The sequence below is a fragment of the Caretta caretta genome, chromosome 1 (genome assembly GCF_965140235.1).
Source record: "Caretta caretta isolate rCarCar2 chromosome 1, rCarCar1.hap1, whole genome shotgun sequence".
Classification (NCBI taxonomy): Eukaryota; Metazoa; Chordata; order Testudines; family Cheloniidae; genus Caretta; species Caretta caretta.
This window is the reverse complement of record NC_134206.1, coordinates 63,973,567-63,992,819: the sequence shown is the minus strand read 5'-3', so window position 1 is coordinate 63,992,819 and position 19,253 is coordinate 63,973,567. Positions and strand designations below refer to the sequence as shown.

Genomic DNA, 19,253 nt, shown 5'->3' with positions numbered 1-19,253 from the left:
TGGAAAACACCTCTGAAAATCAGCCACTTTTATTTTTGTTAGATGCTTAAATATGCCTTATGGAACTAGTTTTAAGTACCCAATTTTGAAAATTTGGCCTCAAGCCATAAATATACTTTCATTTAAGTCCATATTGATGTTTAACTGCATTGTTTTAGGAGAAATGTTGTTGAAGCTGGGAAGACTAAAAGAAGCTGGTGAAATATACAAAGAATTAATTGATCGGAATGCAGAAAACTGGTATTATTATGAAGGCTTGGAAAAGGCCATACAACCTAGTAAGTAATGCAGTGATGTACTTTAATTTCCTCCTTTCTATTTAAACAGTTGGTGTCTGATAGAATGTTACAATATGAAATTGGAACATCCCAATTCAGCTGAAAAATATTTGTGTATCTTCTGAACTTGAGCAATTTGTAGTCAGATTTACTCATTTAAAAATTAATTGAAACATCTGTGCATGTAGTACCAACACTGACTCTTTCTTTAAAGGTCAGAGTTAAAGCGGACCGTTTGTTTCATGCTTGCTAGCCCAAGGAGAGCTCTTCCCCTGCACACCCTCTTTGTAAAGGGAGTCGTCATCACTGGCTGACTTGCACAGTAATTTGTTTGGATCAAATTACAGGATTGCCGTTTTCATAAAGCTGTCAATTTCAGATTTCATGGGATAATAGCTCTTTAAAAAGGAACAGTGTCTTTTTGTTAAACTCAAAGGCAGATTAAATATATTGCTTTAATTTCTCTTGGATAGGACCCTCTAAAGGCATATCATTTTAGCAGGGACTAGCTTTCCTGTGGAAGAGAAGAAAAGATAAATAATTGAGGATTTCCTAAAAGTTAAAGCTCACTCCTGGTACAGTTATTTTGGTCTTCCAGAAAAAAATAACTAATAGTTTTTGAGGCATACAATACTGGAACAGCAGATACCTATGACCAAGAAATGGAATCTTAACTTTCCAAACCTTTATCTTAAAACATTAATTTAAAAACTGTTTTCTCAGTTATTCTTCAACAACTGTAAAAAAAAAAAAAACAAAAAAAACAAAAAAAGAAAACCCCAATGTTCCACAGTTTAATAGAAAGCAGAAGGGTGGTTTTTTTTATTCAATTAATTCGGATAGTATAAAACCACAAGAATATTACTCATAGATGATGTTGTCGTAGTAGTCGTATGTTTTTAATGCAATTTAGAATTTCCCATGTTTAAGGAAATAGTTGACACCAAAAAGGTGTCAAACTGTTAAACGCTCTGCAAATATGACTTGAGGTTGAGTAAAAGTCTATAAATAAGTTGTTCAAACATATTTATAGACTAGGGTTATCTGCTGGGTATTTGTTACATTGTATCCATGGAACTGGTACAGTAGTTGATATTGCCTAAACCAATTTACTATTGTGGGTCACACATGCAGTGCTCTGTGTTATGTGGGCCACATCCACACAATATATATACTACCTGTATGGCCCTGAGGAAGTCACATGTGCCGCAGCTGTGTACTGATTGGGCCACAAGTGGCCTGTGAGCTGCAGGTTGAGAATCACTGATCTAAGCAATTAAACTAGTCAAGGGGTTGACTCTATTCGGTTTCTATCTGAAACGTTTGGAAACCCACATTTATAATTATTAATAAAGAACAATTGTGTATATGTAATGTACATTTCACATAAAAATCCTATTTGATTTAAACTGTACTAATTATTAAACATAATCTACTTTATTTTTTTTAGGTGGTCTTAGGACTATTTCCTCCCCCATGGTAAGTTCTGGAGCTCCAACCTGTGACTTCATATAGGGTTTTTATATGCTTTAGTTCCAATTTTAATATTTTAATTTATGACTCTTAGAATTATGTATACCCTGGAGCCAGTGGGTAACATACGTGTACGTGTGTGTTTGTGTACATATATAAATATTTCCCACCACCACCATCAGATCTCAATGACGTGAGGCTTTTTACATATGAAACAAATGTGAGAGTATAACTACTAAGCATTTTTCATGCTATATCCTTGATCTTAACTTTCAGAATTAAATAATTTCACCAAGCAATTTGACTTTTCCACTAAATTCACTTATGAATCTGAAAATAGCATTTCAAAACCAATAGATCAGTTTGTTTTAAAGTTCTGACCACATTGGAGCTCCAAAGCATATTATGGGGGAAAGGGGAGGAGTGGGAAGGAGGTCTAAAGAAAAGAAAACTTCTTAAACTTGATGTATTGACAGTCCTGCTGCTAAGTACATGTATAGTTAGTATTAGGTTACTTTCATTGCTGTAACTTTTGTAATAAAAGGCTCGTTTGTATATTTTTAGAATACTTTTAAACGATTAAATGGTAGTTCTTAAAGCAGTTGCCCTAAGTGGATTCATATTGATAGACAGTTTGCATACGTTATTTGCAAATGTTGAAGTACTGTTTTGTGAATGGGATTGTACAGTATGTAGTTGTAAGAAAATAAACACAATCTCCCTGTGATTGGAGGCACAAGGTAATTACATTGTCTGCTGTTTAATTACTTAAACAACTAATAACAAAAGATAGGGTCTATTATATGTACAAAAGATTGCAACACACTACCTTCTTCCATAGTGTGTATGATTAAATAAATGAAAAATTTCGTGTAAATTTTTCCACTGTTGTAACTAAATCTGTACCTTCTGGTAGGTTTAGCTAATTAAAATCTAGAATTATAGTTTACTTTTAATATCTTTTTTAAAATAAGAATTTAATGCAAAAATAGATTTTTCTCTCCAGTGTTTCTTACATCTCCTATATTTACTGATAATAGGCACTTTAGAAGAGAGGCTTCAGATTTATGAAGAAGTTAGTAAAAGACATCCCAGAGCAGTTTCACCTAGAAGATTACCTTTAAACTTTGTTCCAGGTAATAAACTGCATATCTGTTCCATATTGCTATTAATTTTTGTTCTTTTTATTAAGGTGTCAGTAATTAATTTTGTCCTATATTTTGAACATCCATTTATATTTATAAAGGTGCATAAAGCTTGGTTTCAACTCTTGAAGACTATGCATCTCTGTAGGTATGGAGAAAAATGTCAGTAGTACACTACAAAGGCTGATAGCAAAAGGTCCTTCATGCTAATATTTTGCCTTTACTGATGTGGATAGCTGTGTATATATTGTAAGAATAGCAAGATGTATATAAAAATGCCTTTGTTCCTGTGCTGTGTGCTAGGTGATGTCCCCAGATAAGAGTATGAAGTGTGGTACGCTATTGTGTTAAGGGAATAATAAGTTTCAGCTTTTTGTTTCTTTAATTGTTTATACACTTTGATAACATTCCTCTCTAGCCTCTTAGAGGAGAAGTCCCCTAAGACTGACTTTATATTCTTGACTGTTAGAAGAAGTTTGCCGAAAAGCTAGCAGGCGAAGAAATTGCAAGCTCTACTTACAGTTCATGTATTGCACAGAAAATTACAGTAAAGTTTTCTCTGTACTGTTTCATTGGCCTGGAACCTAGTTGTCAGCAACTGCACCGTCTGGGTTAGAAGCTTGATTTTTTTTTTTTAATATTTTTACTTTTCTTTGGGTGTCCCACGCCCTGCCCTCATATCTCCCTGTATTTTATAAGCTGGAACAAATGCTGATAAATGTATATATCATTCAGCTGTGAAGTGGGCCTGATTTTGTTCACAACTGCAAGTTAACAGTAGTGATGGTGGCTTTCCCAAGAAAGCTCCCAGCCTACCTCAAAGAATTTTATGCTACAATGTAGTGCAGTGTTTTGTCTTTACATTAGAGATTAAGTTAAAATTTTAACTACTATTACCATGCTGTACCTTGCCAGGTTATCTATAGCTCAAAACTAGGTTTGCAGCATTTTCCAGTAGGAAGTTTAATTGTAGAATCATATTCAGCAATGCTATAGTTAACTTTTTTAATGAGTTTGTTATAAGTGCTTTATTTTGAGGAGTTTATTACACTTAAACAAATTTAAAAAACCCTCTATACTGAAACTTGGCACATAAGTGTTCTCAAGTCTGGAAAAATAATAATCGAAAAAGTGGTTCTTCCAGTGGTTGCACATGTGCATTCCATTCTTGGTATGTGTGCACCCTGTGCATGCTTGTCAGAAACTTTTCCCATTAGTGGTACCAGTTGGTGTGGCTCAAGTGATCTCTGCCTCATGCCCCTGTGAGCAGGCATAGAGGGCAGAGCTGCCCGTGACCCCCACAGTTCCTTTTTACTACCCAGGATGGCTAATCGGTTGGTCTTGCTTTAACAAATTCTCTCGGTGTCTCTTATTTTTTGTAGATAGTTACCCATTTTTCATACTATTAGTGATTTGCTGTTTTTTTGGTTTCCCTACTTGGTATTCGATTTGTGATACCGAGGAATGCCTCAATTACTGTGCTTCAACCCTGGTTATTTTTGCTCCAAAATGAGGTCTGTGAGTGACCTGCATTCTAGCTGTTTGAAGTGCCTAGTTGAGTCTTGCATATCCGACTGTTGTCAAATTTATAAGGACTTCAGGCCTACGACCAAAAAAGATAGATACTAGACTGAAGTTTCTTTTGATGGAAGCTGCTCTGAGACTACCATTGGAGCTTTCCTGCTCAGAGAGTGGGACCACCTCTTCAGCTTCAGTGACAAGTGCTCGCCAGTTTTGGCAGAGTCCTGGCATCAGTAATGATCTCTGGTGCCAAGGAAGCATAAGGCTGCTAGGGAAGAGGCTGGAAGAAGATAATTTCTGGCTCTTATGCCCGCTGAGAAGGGTGATGCAGGAATGAGTAGATCATCGGGTAAGGAGGCACTGTTGACTCCAGCACTGGGTCAGGCACTATCCTCAGGAAGGTCCTCACCCCCACCTGATGACTTCAAGACTCATCAGGAACTTTCTGAAAATGGTTGCCTCAGCCTTGGATGTCTACGAGAAAGAAGATAAGGAGTTGTCCCATAGTCTTGTTGACATTTTTACAGCAACTGGCCCCCTTGAGTGGCCTTACCAATTAATGAGGTGATTTTAGAGCTCAACCAATAACCTGTGACAAATTTCCTCCGACATCCGAGAGAATGAGGATTGATACTACTGTATGTTCCTTCACAAGGCTTTGAGTATTGCTTTTCACATCCCCTTCCGGTGGTCATTGGTTGTTTTGATAGCTATTGAGAGGGAGAGAGGGAGCGCTAGGGGCAGCAGGCTGCCACCCCTAAATCACAGGACCTCAAAAACTTGACCTGCTTGGTAGCAACATTTATTCTATGTCTGGGTTACAACTTAGAATTGCTTTTGTTAAGGTGTTACTGAGTCTCAGATATTCAAGTCATATCAAAGCTTAAGGACTAGTTACAGGAGGACCTGAAACAAGAGTTTCTTTCACTGGTAGACAAAGGAAAGCTGATGGATAGAACATCACTCCAGGCCAGTTTAGATGCTGCTGACTCAGCTGCTAGAGCCATGGCCTCTTACAATACACAGGTGTTCATGGCTGTAATCTTTAGGGCTGCCCCAGGAAATCCAGAATACCATTCAGAGCCTGCCATTTAAAGGACATGTTCTCAATGCAGATAGATGACAAACTGCATTGTTTTGAGTCACCCTGGAATCTTTTAAAGTCGCTGGGTATATGTACACCTGCCCTCACTAGAAAGCACTTTTGTTCACAGTAGTCCCGCCAATATGCTACTTTTGCATTTCAGCAAGACCTATTAGGGAAAAAGAGTCGGGGTTATAGATGCAGACCACCCCCTTCATCTACTGCAACAGCTCCTAGTTCATTGAGGCACCCTGGGGGCTCTAAACAATCATTTTGATGGGTTAATTGAGGCTGTCGGGCCAGTGTCCAAAATTCCAGCCCCTCCTTTCTGTTTGCGGTCAGCTGTCCCACTTCCTAGCTGGTTGGTCCCAAATCAGTTCAGACCAGTGGATTCTAAACACTGTGGAAGTGGAGTGCACCCTTCATTTTATTTCTATACCTCCCTCCTTCCTTGTCCCTCTTCTTGTGAGAGTGGTCACTGGAGGTCCTCTTCCAGGAGGTGTGTTCTTTGTTTCAGTTGGGAGTCATAGAAGAAGTTCAGCAGTATTCCGGAGGAACTGGCTTTTATTTCTGCTATTTCCTTATTCCGAAAGGAAAGAGTGGTCTCAGACAAGTTTCAGACTCCATCAATTCAACAAATATCTGAAAAAGGTAGTTTTGCATAGTCTTTCTGGCCTCTATTATCCTTTCCCTGAATTCTAGAGATTGGTATGCTGTTCTCAACTTACATCACCACATGGAAATACTTGTCCAGTATCAGGGCCATGGGAAGTATTTAAGGCTCTGGGTGAACCATTCTCCCTACAAATTCAGTGCTATCCTTTGGCCTGTCTCCCACTCCCAGAATTTTTACAAAATGTATAGCATTGTTAGGTGCATTTATGAAGAAGTTGGGTGTGCAAGTGTATACATAACTGGATAACTAGCTGGTGAGAGGCTGATACAGAGTTCAGATACTATCCAGTCTTTTATGCAGTCAACCTTCAGGGCTCTGGGACTGTTAATCAATACACACATCTATCCTCTCCCCAGTTCACTTGACTCAAGCCAGAGTTTTCCTTCCATGATCAAGATTTCAGCCAATTCAATCCATCATTTTAGATCCTGTGGCTCAACCAACTACAACAGAATGGAAATACATGTGGCTTCTGAGGCACATGGCCTTTTGCAGGTACATAGTCCAACATTCCAGATTGTGCCTCAGGAACTAGTCTTGGCTGACCTCCATATTCTCTCCAAGTCATCACCCTCTAAGCCTTGTGGTGAGGGTAGCCTCTCAGGTTTTAGCCCCTCTTGGATGAACCTTGTAAACATGTATGTAGGCATTCCCTTTGTAATGTCTCCGCCTTCATTGACACTAGTGATAGATGCGTCTGCTCTGGGTCGGGGGGCTCATCTGGGTTCCCTTAAGACACCGTCCAAAAAGGACTTTTTTTAACACACAGATTTCAGGGAAATGAGCTATTCAGCTGGTGTCAGGCTTTCTCTCCCATATCAATGGGAAAAGCTTGCTCATTCTCACAGAAAACACAATGGCAATGTTCTGCCTCAACTGGCTGTGAAGGACGTGCTTATCCTAGCTGTGCCATGAGGCAGTCTAACTCTAGGATTTTTGTATTGCCAATTCAGTTGACCCCACAGTCTCTTACTTTCCAGGGGTGCAGAATGAGCTTGCAGACCGCCTAAGCAGATCATTTAAGGCCCCATGAGTGGTCTCCACATCCAAATGTAGCCAGGTGCATTTTTTAGCTTTGGGGGACTCCCTAGCTAGACCTCTTTGTAATAAGAACCACAGGAAGTGTAAGCACTTTTGTTCCCTTCAAGAGCGTAGTCAGGGTTCCCTCAGACGTTTTCCTAGGCCCTGATATGGGCAAACTTCTGTATGCTTTTCCACCAATTCCACTCCTTCCAGAATGTTGCTAAAAATCAGACAGGGTATGCTAGAGTCCTACGTATAGCCCCAGCTTGGCTTTGGCAGCACTAGTTTTCTCCTCTCCCCCTTGTAAGTAAAAGCTCTGACATTGCTTCCTTTGGCCCCACGCCTAATTTCTCAAGACCATGGTCAGCTATTCCACCCAAATTTGCAGGTTCTTCATTTAGCAGCCTGGATCCTGCATAGCTAGACCTTCAGGAATTGTCTTGTTCAAAAGAGCTTTTAAATAGTAGGAAGCCATCTATATAGATCTATCTACTTGATGATGTGGAAGCAATTCTCTCTTGTCCGAACAATCTGGAGTCTCGCTGTCACATTCTTCGATCCAGCATATCTTGGACTATCTTTTATACCTAAAACAATAAGTGGTGGCTGTTACCTCTATCAAAGTCCACCTAACAGCTATCTCAACTTTCCACCCTCAGGTTGATACTTCTTATTTTCTAATAAGATGTCAATAGGATTTTTGAAAGGCCTGAAGCAGTTATACCCTCACATACAAGATCCTGTTTCCCCCCCCCCCCATGTGACTGTAACTTGGTATTGTCAAAGCCTGTGGGACCTCACTTTGAGCCTCTAGCTGCCTACTCCTTACTTCATCTTTTGATGAAGGTAGCATTTTTGATGGCCATCAGTGCTACTAGGAGGATAGGTGAACTACGTGTATTAATGCTTGGCTCTCCATGTAAAATTTCCTTTAATAATAAGGCTTATCCGTGTCCTTATCCAAAGTTTATTTCACAAATGATATAACTTCCATATCAACCAAGCAATTTGTTTGCCTTTGTTCTTCCCAAAGCATCACTCAAATGAAGATGAGCAGCTGCACAATCTAAATGTCAGAAGAGTGTTGGCTTTCTACCTTGACAGATCTAGGCAATTCCACTTGTCTTTGCAGCTGTTTGTGGTGGTCATGGACAGAATGAAAGGGCTCCCAGTCTCTTCTCAAAGATTTAATCTTAAATAGCTTCCTGTATTCACTTGTGCTGTGACTTACCAACTGCTACTCCATTAAACAGAATGACAATACATTCAACGAGATTGCAAGCGGCGTCTTCAGCCATTCTTGGTCAAGTGCCTGTCATAAGTATTTGTAGAGTGGCAACTAGGTCTTCAATTCACGTTTGCAGCCCATTATACCATCTCTCAAATGCCAGATTTGGGCGAGCTGTCCTCAGTCTTTGTTCAGATACTCTGATCCAACCTTCTGATTTCATAGCTTGAGAGTCACTGTGGAATGTACATGAGTGGAATGTACATGTGCAATCACTAGGGGAAAAAAATGGTTACTGACCTGTTCCACAACTGTAGTTCTTTGAGATGTGTTGCACATGCTCTTTCCATGACCCACCCTCTTACCCCTCTGCAATGGAGTTTCCAGCAAGAATCGACTGAGAGGCATCGGGGTGGATCTGCCCTTTATGCCTGCTCAAAGAGCACACTGCTTGACCCGCTCTCACAGATACCACTGAAGAAAGTTTCAACAGCCATGCACAGGACACCCACACAGAGTGAAATGGACATATGCAACACATCTTGAACAACACTTACGGAACAGGTTAACAACTTTTTTCTTTTACTGTGCTGTATTGAAGTCCATGAGATGTTGCATTTAAGTTAATAAAAATTGCCATCTTATAAAAAAGTACAGGGTGGAAAACTTGGACATCTTCACAGAAATGGAAAGGGTTTGATACCATCAATTAGGATCATAAATATTCATGTTTGTTCAGTGCCTTGGAGAGTAAGGGTTTGTCTAGATGGCATGTAAAAACCCTTAGCAGCAAGGCTCAGAGCCCAGGTCTACAGACTTGGGCTTGCACTATGGCGTGAAAATCAGCAGTGTAAACATTTGAACTAGGGCTTTGAAACCCAGGGGGGGGAGTAAGGCTTCAGAGCCTGAACTTCAATATCTATACTGCTGTTTTTAATGCAGTAGTGTGAGACCAAAATTGTAGACCTGGGCTCTGAGACTCACTGTTGGAGGTTTTAAAACACAGCATAGATGTACCCTCTAAGAGCTATAAGAGTTGAGTACTATTATAATTCTAGAAACCAATGTAGATATGTCACCTGATGATGAATTTGCATCTCTCTCTCATATGAAACAAAATCTTTTCAACTCTGCTTCTGTGTGGCTGTCACCTTCATGGAGGAGCTATTACTGGTCTCAAATATACACCATATTCACTCTCCTACTTACCTTAAAATTAGCTCAGGGAAGCCCCAATGGTGTTTGAAATTGTGATTCACACTGTCCTGAGGACTAATGAATCCATCAATGAGATGGACATTAACAATGCACCTCCACTCTTCGCTTGCCTCTGAATGGCCTTGATACACAGGGTACATCTACACTGCAATTGGGGGAGCACAGGTAGGCATACCTGAACTAGAGTGATTGAACTCACTAAAAATAGCAGCGTAGCCTAGTTACCCTAGGGTCCCAGCCAGGATTGTATTTGGGTGGCTAGCCCATGCCACTGTGGCTGTACTGCTATTTTTTATCAAGCAACAGTGGTCAAAGTTAGCTTTGGCACATATGCTCCAGTTGCTGTATAGACATACCCACTGTGTGCTCAAAAAGGAGTGCATTAGGTTTATGCTCTTTGGCAAGCCACAACTTGAAGCTTTAGATTATACGGAAACTAACAGGTATATTTGTAATGCTAACAAAACTTTTTCAAGAAAGAAATGCAAGAAAGAAGGAAACTGGAAGAGTGACTGCACATATTCCTTAAATTATCTTTAGATGAATACATTTTAAGATCAGTTCACTTGTTTAGCACACTGTGATCATCCCTCGAAGCAATGGGCCAGCCTGAGTTTAGTCCATTTTTTTCTTTTGCTCCTGAAATCTACTTTTTTTTTTTTTTTTTTTTTTTTTTGGTGTGCAACTTCAAAATTACCATTGCTTCACAACAGATCAAGCCAAAAATTAAAGGATGCTGTTCATGCCTCACTTAAATCCCAGGTGTTTACTTCAACTGATTCTTTTCCGGATCATAGTCGCCTTTATGTTCTGCTTGATTTTTAAGCAGTTCATCTTGTAAATTGATTTCTGAGCAGCTACCTGACAATTTACCATCTTCAGATTAAATGTTTTATTTCCATAAATAGAAAAACATGAAAATAAGGGACAAACCTTATTGCCTATTTTTATTACTAGGGATAATTTTCAATGTGGATGTGTTGGTTCTGGAACACTTTATAACACTGTAAGTCTGTATTGTCAAATATATTCATTTCCATGGGAAGGGGTGTGGTAATAAAAACTAGTTGCCCCATTCTTGAGCAGTACTTGAAATGAAAGCAAGATAATTCACACTTAAATGAGAGCCATGCAGAGTGTCTCACTGGGTTACCTTTCCATGCCTTTTCGTAACAAACAAGGTATTTTAGTTACTCTAATTTCTGTTTTTCTTGGTCTGTCAAAAGTATTTCAGTTTGTAAATACTCTAAGCTTGGTAGCTATTAAATATTTATACAACCCTACTGAGCATATGGAAAGTATTCTTATATCTGTATCACGTGTCTGTCCAGTTGACTCATCAGAATTCATGGAAGTATTAACCTAAGATGCTTTCAGACATCAGTGTTATAAAGGTTGATTTGCTTATTAGTTACTTTCCTTTCTTAAGTCTCTCCCAGAAATCTTGTCTCTGCTAATAGAACGATATCATAGCACAACAAGTACTGTGGTTGTGCCCACAAATACATTCAGATAATTAAGTATTTCAGTAACCTCCTCCTACAATATTTTGTTAAAGATGTGGGGACTCTGCCTTATGAAACCAAGTCTCCCAATCAGTTTCAAATTCTAAAACTGATTTTAGTGTAGAAAGTCATGGTCACATGTTAGTTTCCCCAAACATAAACATTTATTTATGGGGGAAAGATGTGAATCTTCTGTTTTTCTTTTTTAACAGGAAAGAAATCAAAGCATTAGACCACTTTTCTCTTTGTTATTGGTGATAATCCATAGTTGTATAAATATAAGCACTGATCAGTATACAGCACTCACAAACATTAAAATATAACCAAATACACTTTTGTTTCTAGGTGAAACATTTAGAGAACTAATGGATAAGTTCCTGAGGGTTAACTTCAGTAAAGGCTGCCCACCCTTGTTTACCACTTTGAAATCTTTATATTACAATACAGAAAAGGTAAATTTTAGTATTTATTCAGTTTTCATATAATCTGCTGTACTAATTTAATTTGTAAGTGTATTATATAGATTCCTCTGGAATTTACAAATGACTGTTATTCAACAATCTCCTACTTAGTAGTTAGTGTACTGCTTTCACTGCAGAATTACTAGGTGGTTACTCATCACATAGTAATATGTACATATCTGTATTAAATTTGATGACTTTGACATTGTCAGAATCAGATACAGATATGTACAGAAGTTTGACAAGTCAAGAATAAATGAAGACTAATCTACTAAACTGTATTCTTTGTCCTGGGATGAAAATGTGTCAGGGTTGATTCAATTTGTGGTTTATGATATCGCTAGAAATCTTTATTATAAAATAGACAACGGGTAGTGTTTCTGAATTGTGATAATACAGTATTATATATTACAGAGATATTTGTTCCATATGTCAGTCTCAGTCTAAAGTTTGTGTAGTACTACATTTGAGCAGGTCTAAAATCTCAAGGTATGTTTTGTTTTGTACTAAATCTGCTTTTCTAGATTTAATTATTGGTTTTAAAGCATCAGGTGTGTGTGTGTGTGTGTTGCTAAATACACAAAATGTATTCAATATATAATAATGCAGTTTGTATGAAAAATTGTACATAGTGAAGTTGAACTCAAACTGTGATTTTAAAAACTTTAATTTGTCTGCTTTTTTGAGCTGTAAATAAGCAATAAAGCAGTTTTTTTTCCACTTGATTTTTGCAACTGTATGGAGAATCCAAAAGTTGGAGATGTTCAGGAAACTGATATGGATGACATGAATTGTAATGACAGGTTTCAGAGTAGCAGCCATGTTCGTCTGTATTTGCAAAAAGAAAAGGAGTACTTGTGGCACCTTAGAGACTAACCAATTTATTTGAGCATAAGCTTTTGTGAGCTACAGCTCACTTCATCGGATGCATAAAAGTGGAAAATGCAGTGAGGATGTTTTTATACACACAGGTCATGAAAAAATGGGTGTTTATCACTTCAAAAAGTTTTCTCTCCTCCCACCCCACTCTCCTGCTGGTAATAGCTTATCTAAAGTGATCACTCTCCTTACAATGTGTATGACAATCAAGGTGGGCCATTTCCAGCACAAATCAAGGGTTTAACAAGAACGTCTGAGGAACGGGGGTGGGAGGAAGGAATAAACAAGGGGAAATAAGTTACTTTTTATAATGAATCAATTTCCCCTTGTTTATTCCTTCCTCCCACACCCGTTCCTCAGACTTTTTGTTAAACCCTGGATTTGTGCTGGAAATGGCCCACCTTGATTGTCATACACATTGTAAGGAGAGTGATCACTTTAGATAAGCTATTACCAACAGGAGAGTGGGTTTCGGGGTTGGGGGGGGGGGAGAGAACCTTTTGAAGTGATAAACACCCATTTTTTCATGATCCAATTAAGTGTGCTACTGCTCACTTCAAGCTTATGCTCAAATAAATTGGTCGTCTCTAAGGTGCCACAAGTACTCCTTTTCTTTTTATGACTTGTAATAGAGAAAGTTCTTCACCAAGGATGGCAAAATTAGGTGGGTTGGGAAGTGCTCGGAGTAGGCCAATGTGTAATATATAATGAGAAGAAAGGGCTAGTCACTGCTTCCACTATGGCAAGTTTTTACCTGAGCAGTTTTCTTGCCACCAATCAAGTTGGGAACATGAAATCAAAACTTTTAGGATTGCCAGTTTATTCAGAGGGACTAACCAATAATTTGTATGCAGAGACAGAGGCAATTATTAGACGGGGAACACAGGATTTACATTTGTAGAAATACTTGGGTTTTTTCCTGGAAAGGGGGAAGGGGGAGGGTTTCTTCAAGTTTTTTGGTTTTTGCATTCACTCATTTATGTTTGTGGAAATACCATATTTCAAAGGGTTTTGAAACCAGAAAATTGGCTCTAATTTCAGTCTGAATAAAATTAACTATTTCAAAATTAAGTGAATTGATGAATGTCAGGGATGTTGTTATCCCTGTTACAACTTTCTAGAAGCTCGGGGTGGAAAGGAATAGTTACTTACATTTTGAGGAAGCGGCATGTCAGCTTGGTAGAATCGACTGTGTCTGGATATTGAAGACGAGCTGTGAATTGATTATAAGGTCTTGGTTTGAAAGAATCTTCTTGCACAGGGCCTCTGGTAATACATGATTCTAGGAAAAACTAAAATCAACATTGATTGTTGATAGAAGATGGTTGGTTGTGTGAAATTACCCTGTAATGGCTACAAGCATCTGTACTCGGGGAAAATACACTTCTACTCAATGTGACAAATTCTGTGTGTGGAAAAAGAAAGATGTGAAGTATTGTGTCCAAGTTATGAAGATGCCATACAAAAATGCAGAGAAAATTAATGACAAATTATGGCTTTGGTGTTTGATCAGACAATGAAAATAAAAATAACTTCTCAAGTGCAGTAACATGAAATCTTTGACATAATATGTAACACAATCCTGAAGTACGTTATAGATGTTGGACTATTTCGTCATGGCTGTCATTCAGTTTCATGATTGGTTGGTTGATAGGAAAAGGATTGATTTCCAAGTCTTCCCTGTGATATTCAGTGGAACTCCCAGGAAGATTTTGTGTCTCTGCGTCCAGATCATATGTGTAGAAATTAACAGAACTTTGATCAAAATATACCAATAATTTTCTATTAAAAGGGGCTCAACAGAGAGGTATTAAAATTATAAACATGAGATTTAATGGCTGATAACACTACTGTTGCAGTTTCAGGGGAAATCTGGTTGAGCTAAATTTACAACAAAGACAGAGAAGGACAAAATCAAGTAAACAAAACAAACCGAGGAAAGCTATGGAACCTATTCCTACTTATCCAACTTAACCTTTGTATTTGGGATCAGTGTTGTTGGTTGAGCCCTGAGTGGGAGGAAGAAGCTTGAATTGTGGTTCATGAAATATAATCCTGTGTACATTCCTTCCCTTCTGCTACAAATGTGGTTGTGGAAGTAGTTTGGAGCAATTCACGGCATTAAAATGGTGGGAAAATTGTGAAAGTAAAATATCAGGAGATAGAACTTTGAGTTCAGCATTTTGTCCATTTTTAAAAACCGCTACTCTTTTTTGTCAGCGCAACATCAAGTAAGCACATTTTAGCACAGTATGATTGGTTTGGTCAAACTACTTAACTCAGGTGCTGAAAAAAGTACGTTGACACGTGTTTAAATATCTAAGAGTAGATACAAGAGTGGTAGGCCTAAGTGAATAGATTTGTGGACTCAAATATTGTGTTCTTGTGTTTAACTTACAAAATTACAGGCTTTTCTTTTTTATCAAAATGTGTGCCTCTTTCTGTTTAGGGAATAAATACTGGCAAAGCAAATCCCCTAGTATGTATTTTACGTTTCATTTCATAGACCAGGGATGGGCAAACATTTTGGTCCAAGGGCCACATCAGGGTTGCAAAACTATATGGAGGTCCAGGTAGGGAAGGCTGTGCCTCCCCAAACAGCCTGATGCCCGCCCCCTATCTGCCCCCTCACACTTCTCACCCCCAGACTACCCCCCTCAGAATCCCTGACTCATCCAACCCCCCCTACTCCTTGTCCCCTGACCCCCCCTCACGGGACCCCTGCCCCAACCGCCCCCACGAGATCCCAGCCCCTATCCAACCCCCCCCTTCTCCCTGCCCCCTGACAAGACCCACAGGACTCCCATGCCTATCCAGTTCCCCCTGTTCCCTGACCACCCCTCCCCCACAGAATCTGTCCCATCCAACCGTCCCCTGACTGCCTCCTGGGGACCCCCCGTCCCCTTACCATGCCAGAGCCAGCCACACCGCTGCACTGCCTGGTAGGAGCAGCAGACAGCACAGCGAGCTGAGGCTGCAGTGGAGGGGGGAAGCGGGGGAGGAGCCGCGGGCTAGTCTCCCCTGCGGGAGCTCAGGGGCCAGGCAGGACAGTCCTGCAGGCTCTAGTTAGCCCACTTCTGTCATAGACTTTGTGAGTTTTCCAGTGTGTTTATTTCAGGAAAAAGTGTGTGGATATTGGGAGGGTGTGTCAGTGTCAGATATTTCAGAGGATGGTGTACAAAATGCATAGTAAATCTAATTCAGCAACTGGAGGAAAGTAATTTCCCTGACAGTATAATAACTGATCATCGTACGCTTGTATAATGTTTATTATCTTGAAATTAGAAATGTTAAAGATGGGTTAGTCCTGTTCTTTCCTCCTTCCACTAACTAATTGTACCTACAGCAGATCTTCTGAATAGTGCTTTATACAGTCCAGTATTAAATGCCCCAAGTTATGAGGCTTTGATTTTCAAGGCTATACTTCAAAATTTTGTTTTCCTGGGTATATTCCTTCAGTTGCACCACATGAAATGTTTCTCCATCCTCGGTGTTAAGAGTCCTAGTACCCATGGGAGGATTTATTTAATACCAGCCCAGATTCCCTCGGTCTGTACCTCTAAGTAGAAACTGCAGCACTTCCCAAGACTCTTTTGGGTACCTGTGTACCATTTAGCCAGCATCTGTTTTCTCTTCCCCAAGGAGAGAGTCAGTCAGCACTTTGTCCCTCATTGTTAACACTTGCTTTTAAACAAAATACTGTCCTTTTAATAGAAGAAAAAGTTGAATAACAAACATAAAACTAAAACAATCTGTAAAACTTCTCACCATGATTGGTGCTGAAGACTATATAGATATCAACGTTTTTTCCATAATAGACTACAAAATGAATATTCCCAGTTTCTAAGAAGTTTCTCCATCATGGTACACTCTTGTACTAATTCTTAAGATGGGACGATTTTGGCAAATAAGTGAAATTTATAGCATGTTTTGAAAATAGTTAGATTTTTCCTTAGTCTTATTTCCTGTAGCTTGTGCTACAGCAGGATTCCCTTAAATGAATGCCCTGTGGCTCTTGCAAGCTTTTTGAGGGCTTTTTTACCTGCGTTGTTCGGGAATAGCCCAGAAAATCGTAGAATAGATGACGCAGTTATCTTTAACATATCCTGGTCCTGAACTGTTCATAGCCTTATAGTATAAGGCTGAGGCCTTGAATTGACATTGGAAGCGAACTGGGAATCGGTAGACGGTGCAGAGCACCAGTTTTCTGTTCTCTGTGGCTTATCCCAATGAAAACTGGGCTATCAGACTGAAGCTTCTGAGTTGCTTCTACCTTCATTCGCTGATGCATAGTGTCTGTCCCACTCTGTCACCCCAAGTGCAGGAAGTGGGGACCTGCAAGGATTTTAAAAATTAATACTTGCCACTCCAGGCTTGTATTAAACTCCCAAGGTTACAGCTTCTCTCTGACCTTGGCTTGGTAAACACTGCCACCACCCAAATGCAAAAAAAAAAACCCTCTGAATCCAGGAAGGAGCACTTGGGAATTCCTCCCTGTGGGGTACCCTCAAGCCCTCCCCCCAGGAAGAATCATAGAATATCAGAGTTAGAAGGGACCTCAGGAGGTCATCTAGTCCAAACCCCTGCTCAAAGCAGGACCAATCCCCAATTTTTGCCCCAGATCCCTAAATGGTCCCCTCAAGGATTGAACTGCCAACCCTGAGTTTAGCAGACCAATGCTCAAACCACTGAGCTATCTGAGAAAGCCACAGCTAATCCCCTTTGTTTTCTATCAGCTAATCAAACATGCACAAACCTCGTAGGACACCAAATATCCAATCCTGTTCTTAAAAAAGGTAAATTTTATTAACAAAAAAAGTATATATATATTTTGAACTTAGGCTTTTGCTAGATTTTAAAAGAGCAATTCCAAAAATTAAGCACCCAAACTAGCTTTCTTGGGGGTTCAGCTTAAAGGTTACAAGCAAACAAAAGCATAGGGTTAGCACAGAGGAGATCCACAAGCCAAAATAAGAAATAAACCTGATAGCGTCTGTCTAAACATTCCCTATCCAAGTGATTCCTTCTAGGTATGGAAAACACTTTTTTTCATACCTGGTTCAAACCTTACACTGCATTTCTGCTTATAGCATTGCTGCTCCATGTTCTTGCAGCCCAGAGAACAACAGACAAAGTTTCTTTCCCAATTTTAAAAAGTTCTATCTTCCCATTGGCTCTTTTGGACAGGTACCCCTACAGGTAAAGCAAGTAGAGAACAGACCAAGAGGGATTTTACAGCTAGCTGGCTGGCTGGGTGTCCATCAAAGGGAGCTATCCCCCCTTATTTATCACACACGGATTAAATTAATTTAAAAATGTGGAAATGACACATGCGAGGGTCAGTCTGGTCTGATCTTCTGCCAAAAGAAAGGAGCATAGTCTCTTAGCATGGTGAAATAAAAAATGTACTGTGTCAAGCCTTTCCTAACAAGGTTAGATGGTTTAGGTCAAAATCAGAAACTGATGTAGTTATTTTACTGGTTAGTCCATGGCGTGGTCTACACTTACGCTATATATCGGTGTAGCTGCATCAGTCCAGGATGTGGAAAAAACCATACCCGAGTGACTTAGCTATGCCAACAAAACCTCAGTGTAGACACAGCTTTGTCAGCTCAGCTAGCGTTGTTGGGAGAAGTGGTGTTCCCACACCAACAGAAGAATTCTTGTCAATGTAGGCTCCGTTTACACTAGGAAGCTATGCCAACAGGCTCTGTAGTGTAGACATAGCCCATATCTACTACTTTACTGTTCCCCGCCCCCAAGTTTACACTATGAAGAAGGCAAGAGCAGAGACTTTTTTCAGTCAATATGCCATTTTAGGAGGGGGACTTTCCTTATTTAATGGTGGTCTGGTCTTTTTTCTTTCCAAAAGACCCTCTGGTCTCCAATTAGCTCATGATATTACTTCAATGCACACCTGATGGTACTAGTCTGGGCATGTGAGAGCATTTCTTTTCCTCTTCCAGGCATTTGTCTGAACAGAAACCTACAGTTTCTCCCTAAAGTAGCTTTACTGCAAATTTCAAGTGAATAAGAATATATAAAAACTGATCTCTCTGTATATGTCCAGGCATAGCTGCTTATCACAGTATCCTTTAAATGTGTCTTCTCTGTGCAGCCCCTCCTCCATTAGACACTGCTCCCCTTATGAAGCAGTCCCTCCAGTTCCCTAATAAATAAGTTCAAAGAACACAGTCTAGTACTGAGATGCCCAGAAATGGACATAGTATTTCAGGTGCTGCTTCACCAGAATTTACTAAAGTCACAATCTCTTGTGCTCATTGATCCGGTTCTTCTATATAAGCAGCCCAAAATTGCATTAACTCATTTTTGACCACCATATCACATTGAACACCTATTTTATGTGCTATTGGCATTTCCCCAGATGTCTTGGTATTACTACTTTCTAGGTTTCTTCTTTGTGGAGTGATATGGGAGATAAGTTTTAGAAGGGAAGGACACTTGAGTGTTGTGTGTGCGTGCGGGGGAAGGGGACGAGCACTGGCTGCTAGTTTGGCACATTGCATATATTGTGTGGCATTGCCTAAACCAGTCATGTATAAGTATAATGTAGATCTTTCCTGAAAGGATATAACCAATTCAGAACTCTTCAATGGATGTGTCGTTTAAACACTACCTTCTAAGATGCATTGCCTAACTTCTTGTTTTCTAGTTTTAAATTGCTCCAAGCCTTAATCATTTAAGTGGAGGGGGGTCTGTTTCTAGATTTCAGTATAAAATAAAAGCATGAGGCCGTGTGGA

The 19,253-nt window shown here is 39.6% G+C and overlaps 1 protein-coding gene across 1 annotated transcript in view; it reads left to right on the top strand.

The window, feature by feature from the left end:
• The window catches only part of NAA16 (N-alpha-acetyltransferase 16, NatA auxiliary subunit), a 109,041-nt gene that overhangs the window by 39,085 nt on the left and 50,703 nt on the right, over positions 1 to 19,253 (top strand). The window contains exons 7-9 of the mRNA XM_048851339.2: positions 159 to 278; positions 2,792 to 2,887; positions 11,497 to 11,603. Of these exons, the coding sequence (XP_048707296.2) occupies positions 159 to 278; positions 2,792 to 2,887; positions 11,497 to 11,603 (323 nt within the window). The remainder of the gene's footprint in view (positions 1 to 158; positions 279 to 2,791; positions 2,888 to 11,496; positions 11,604 to 19,253) is intronic.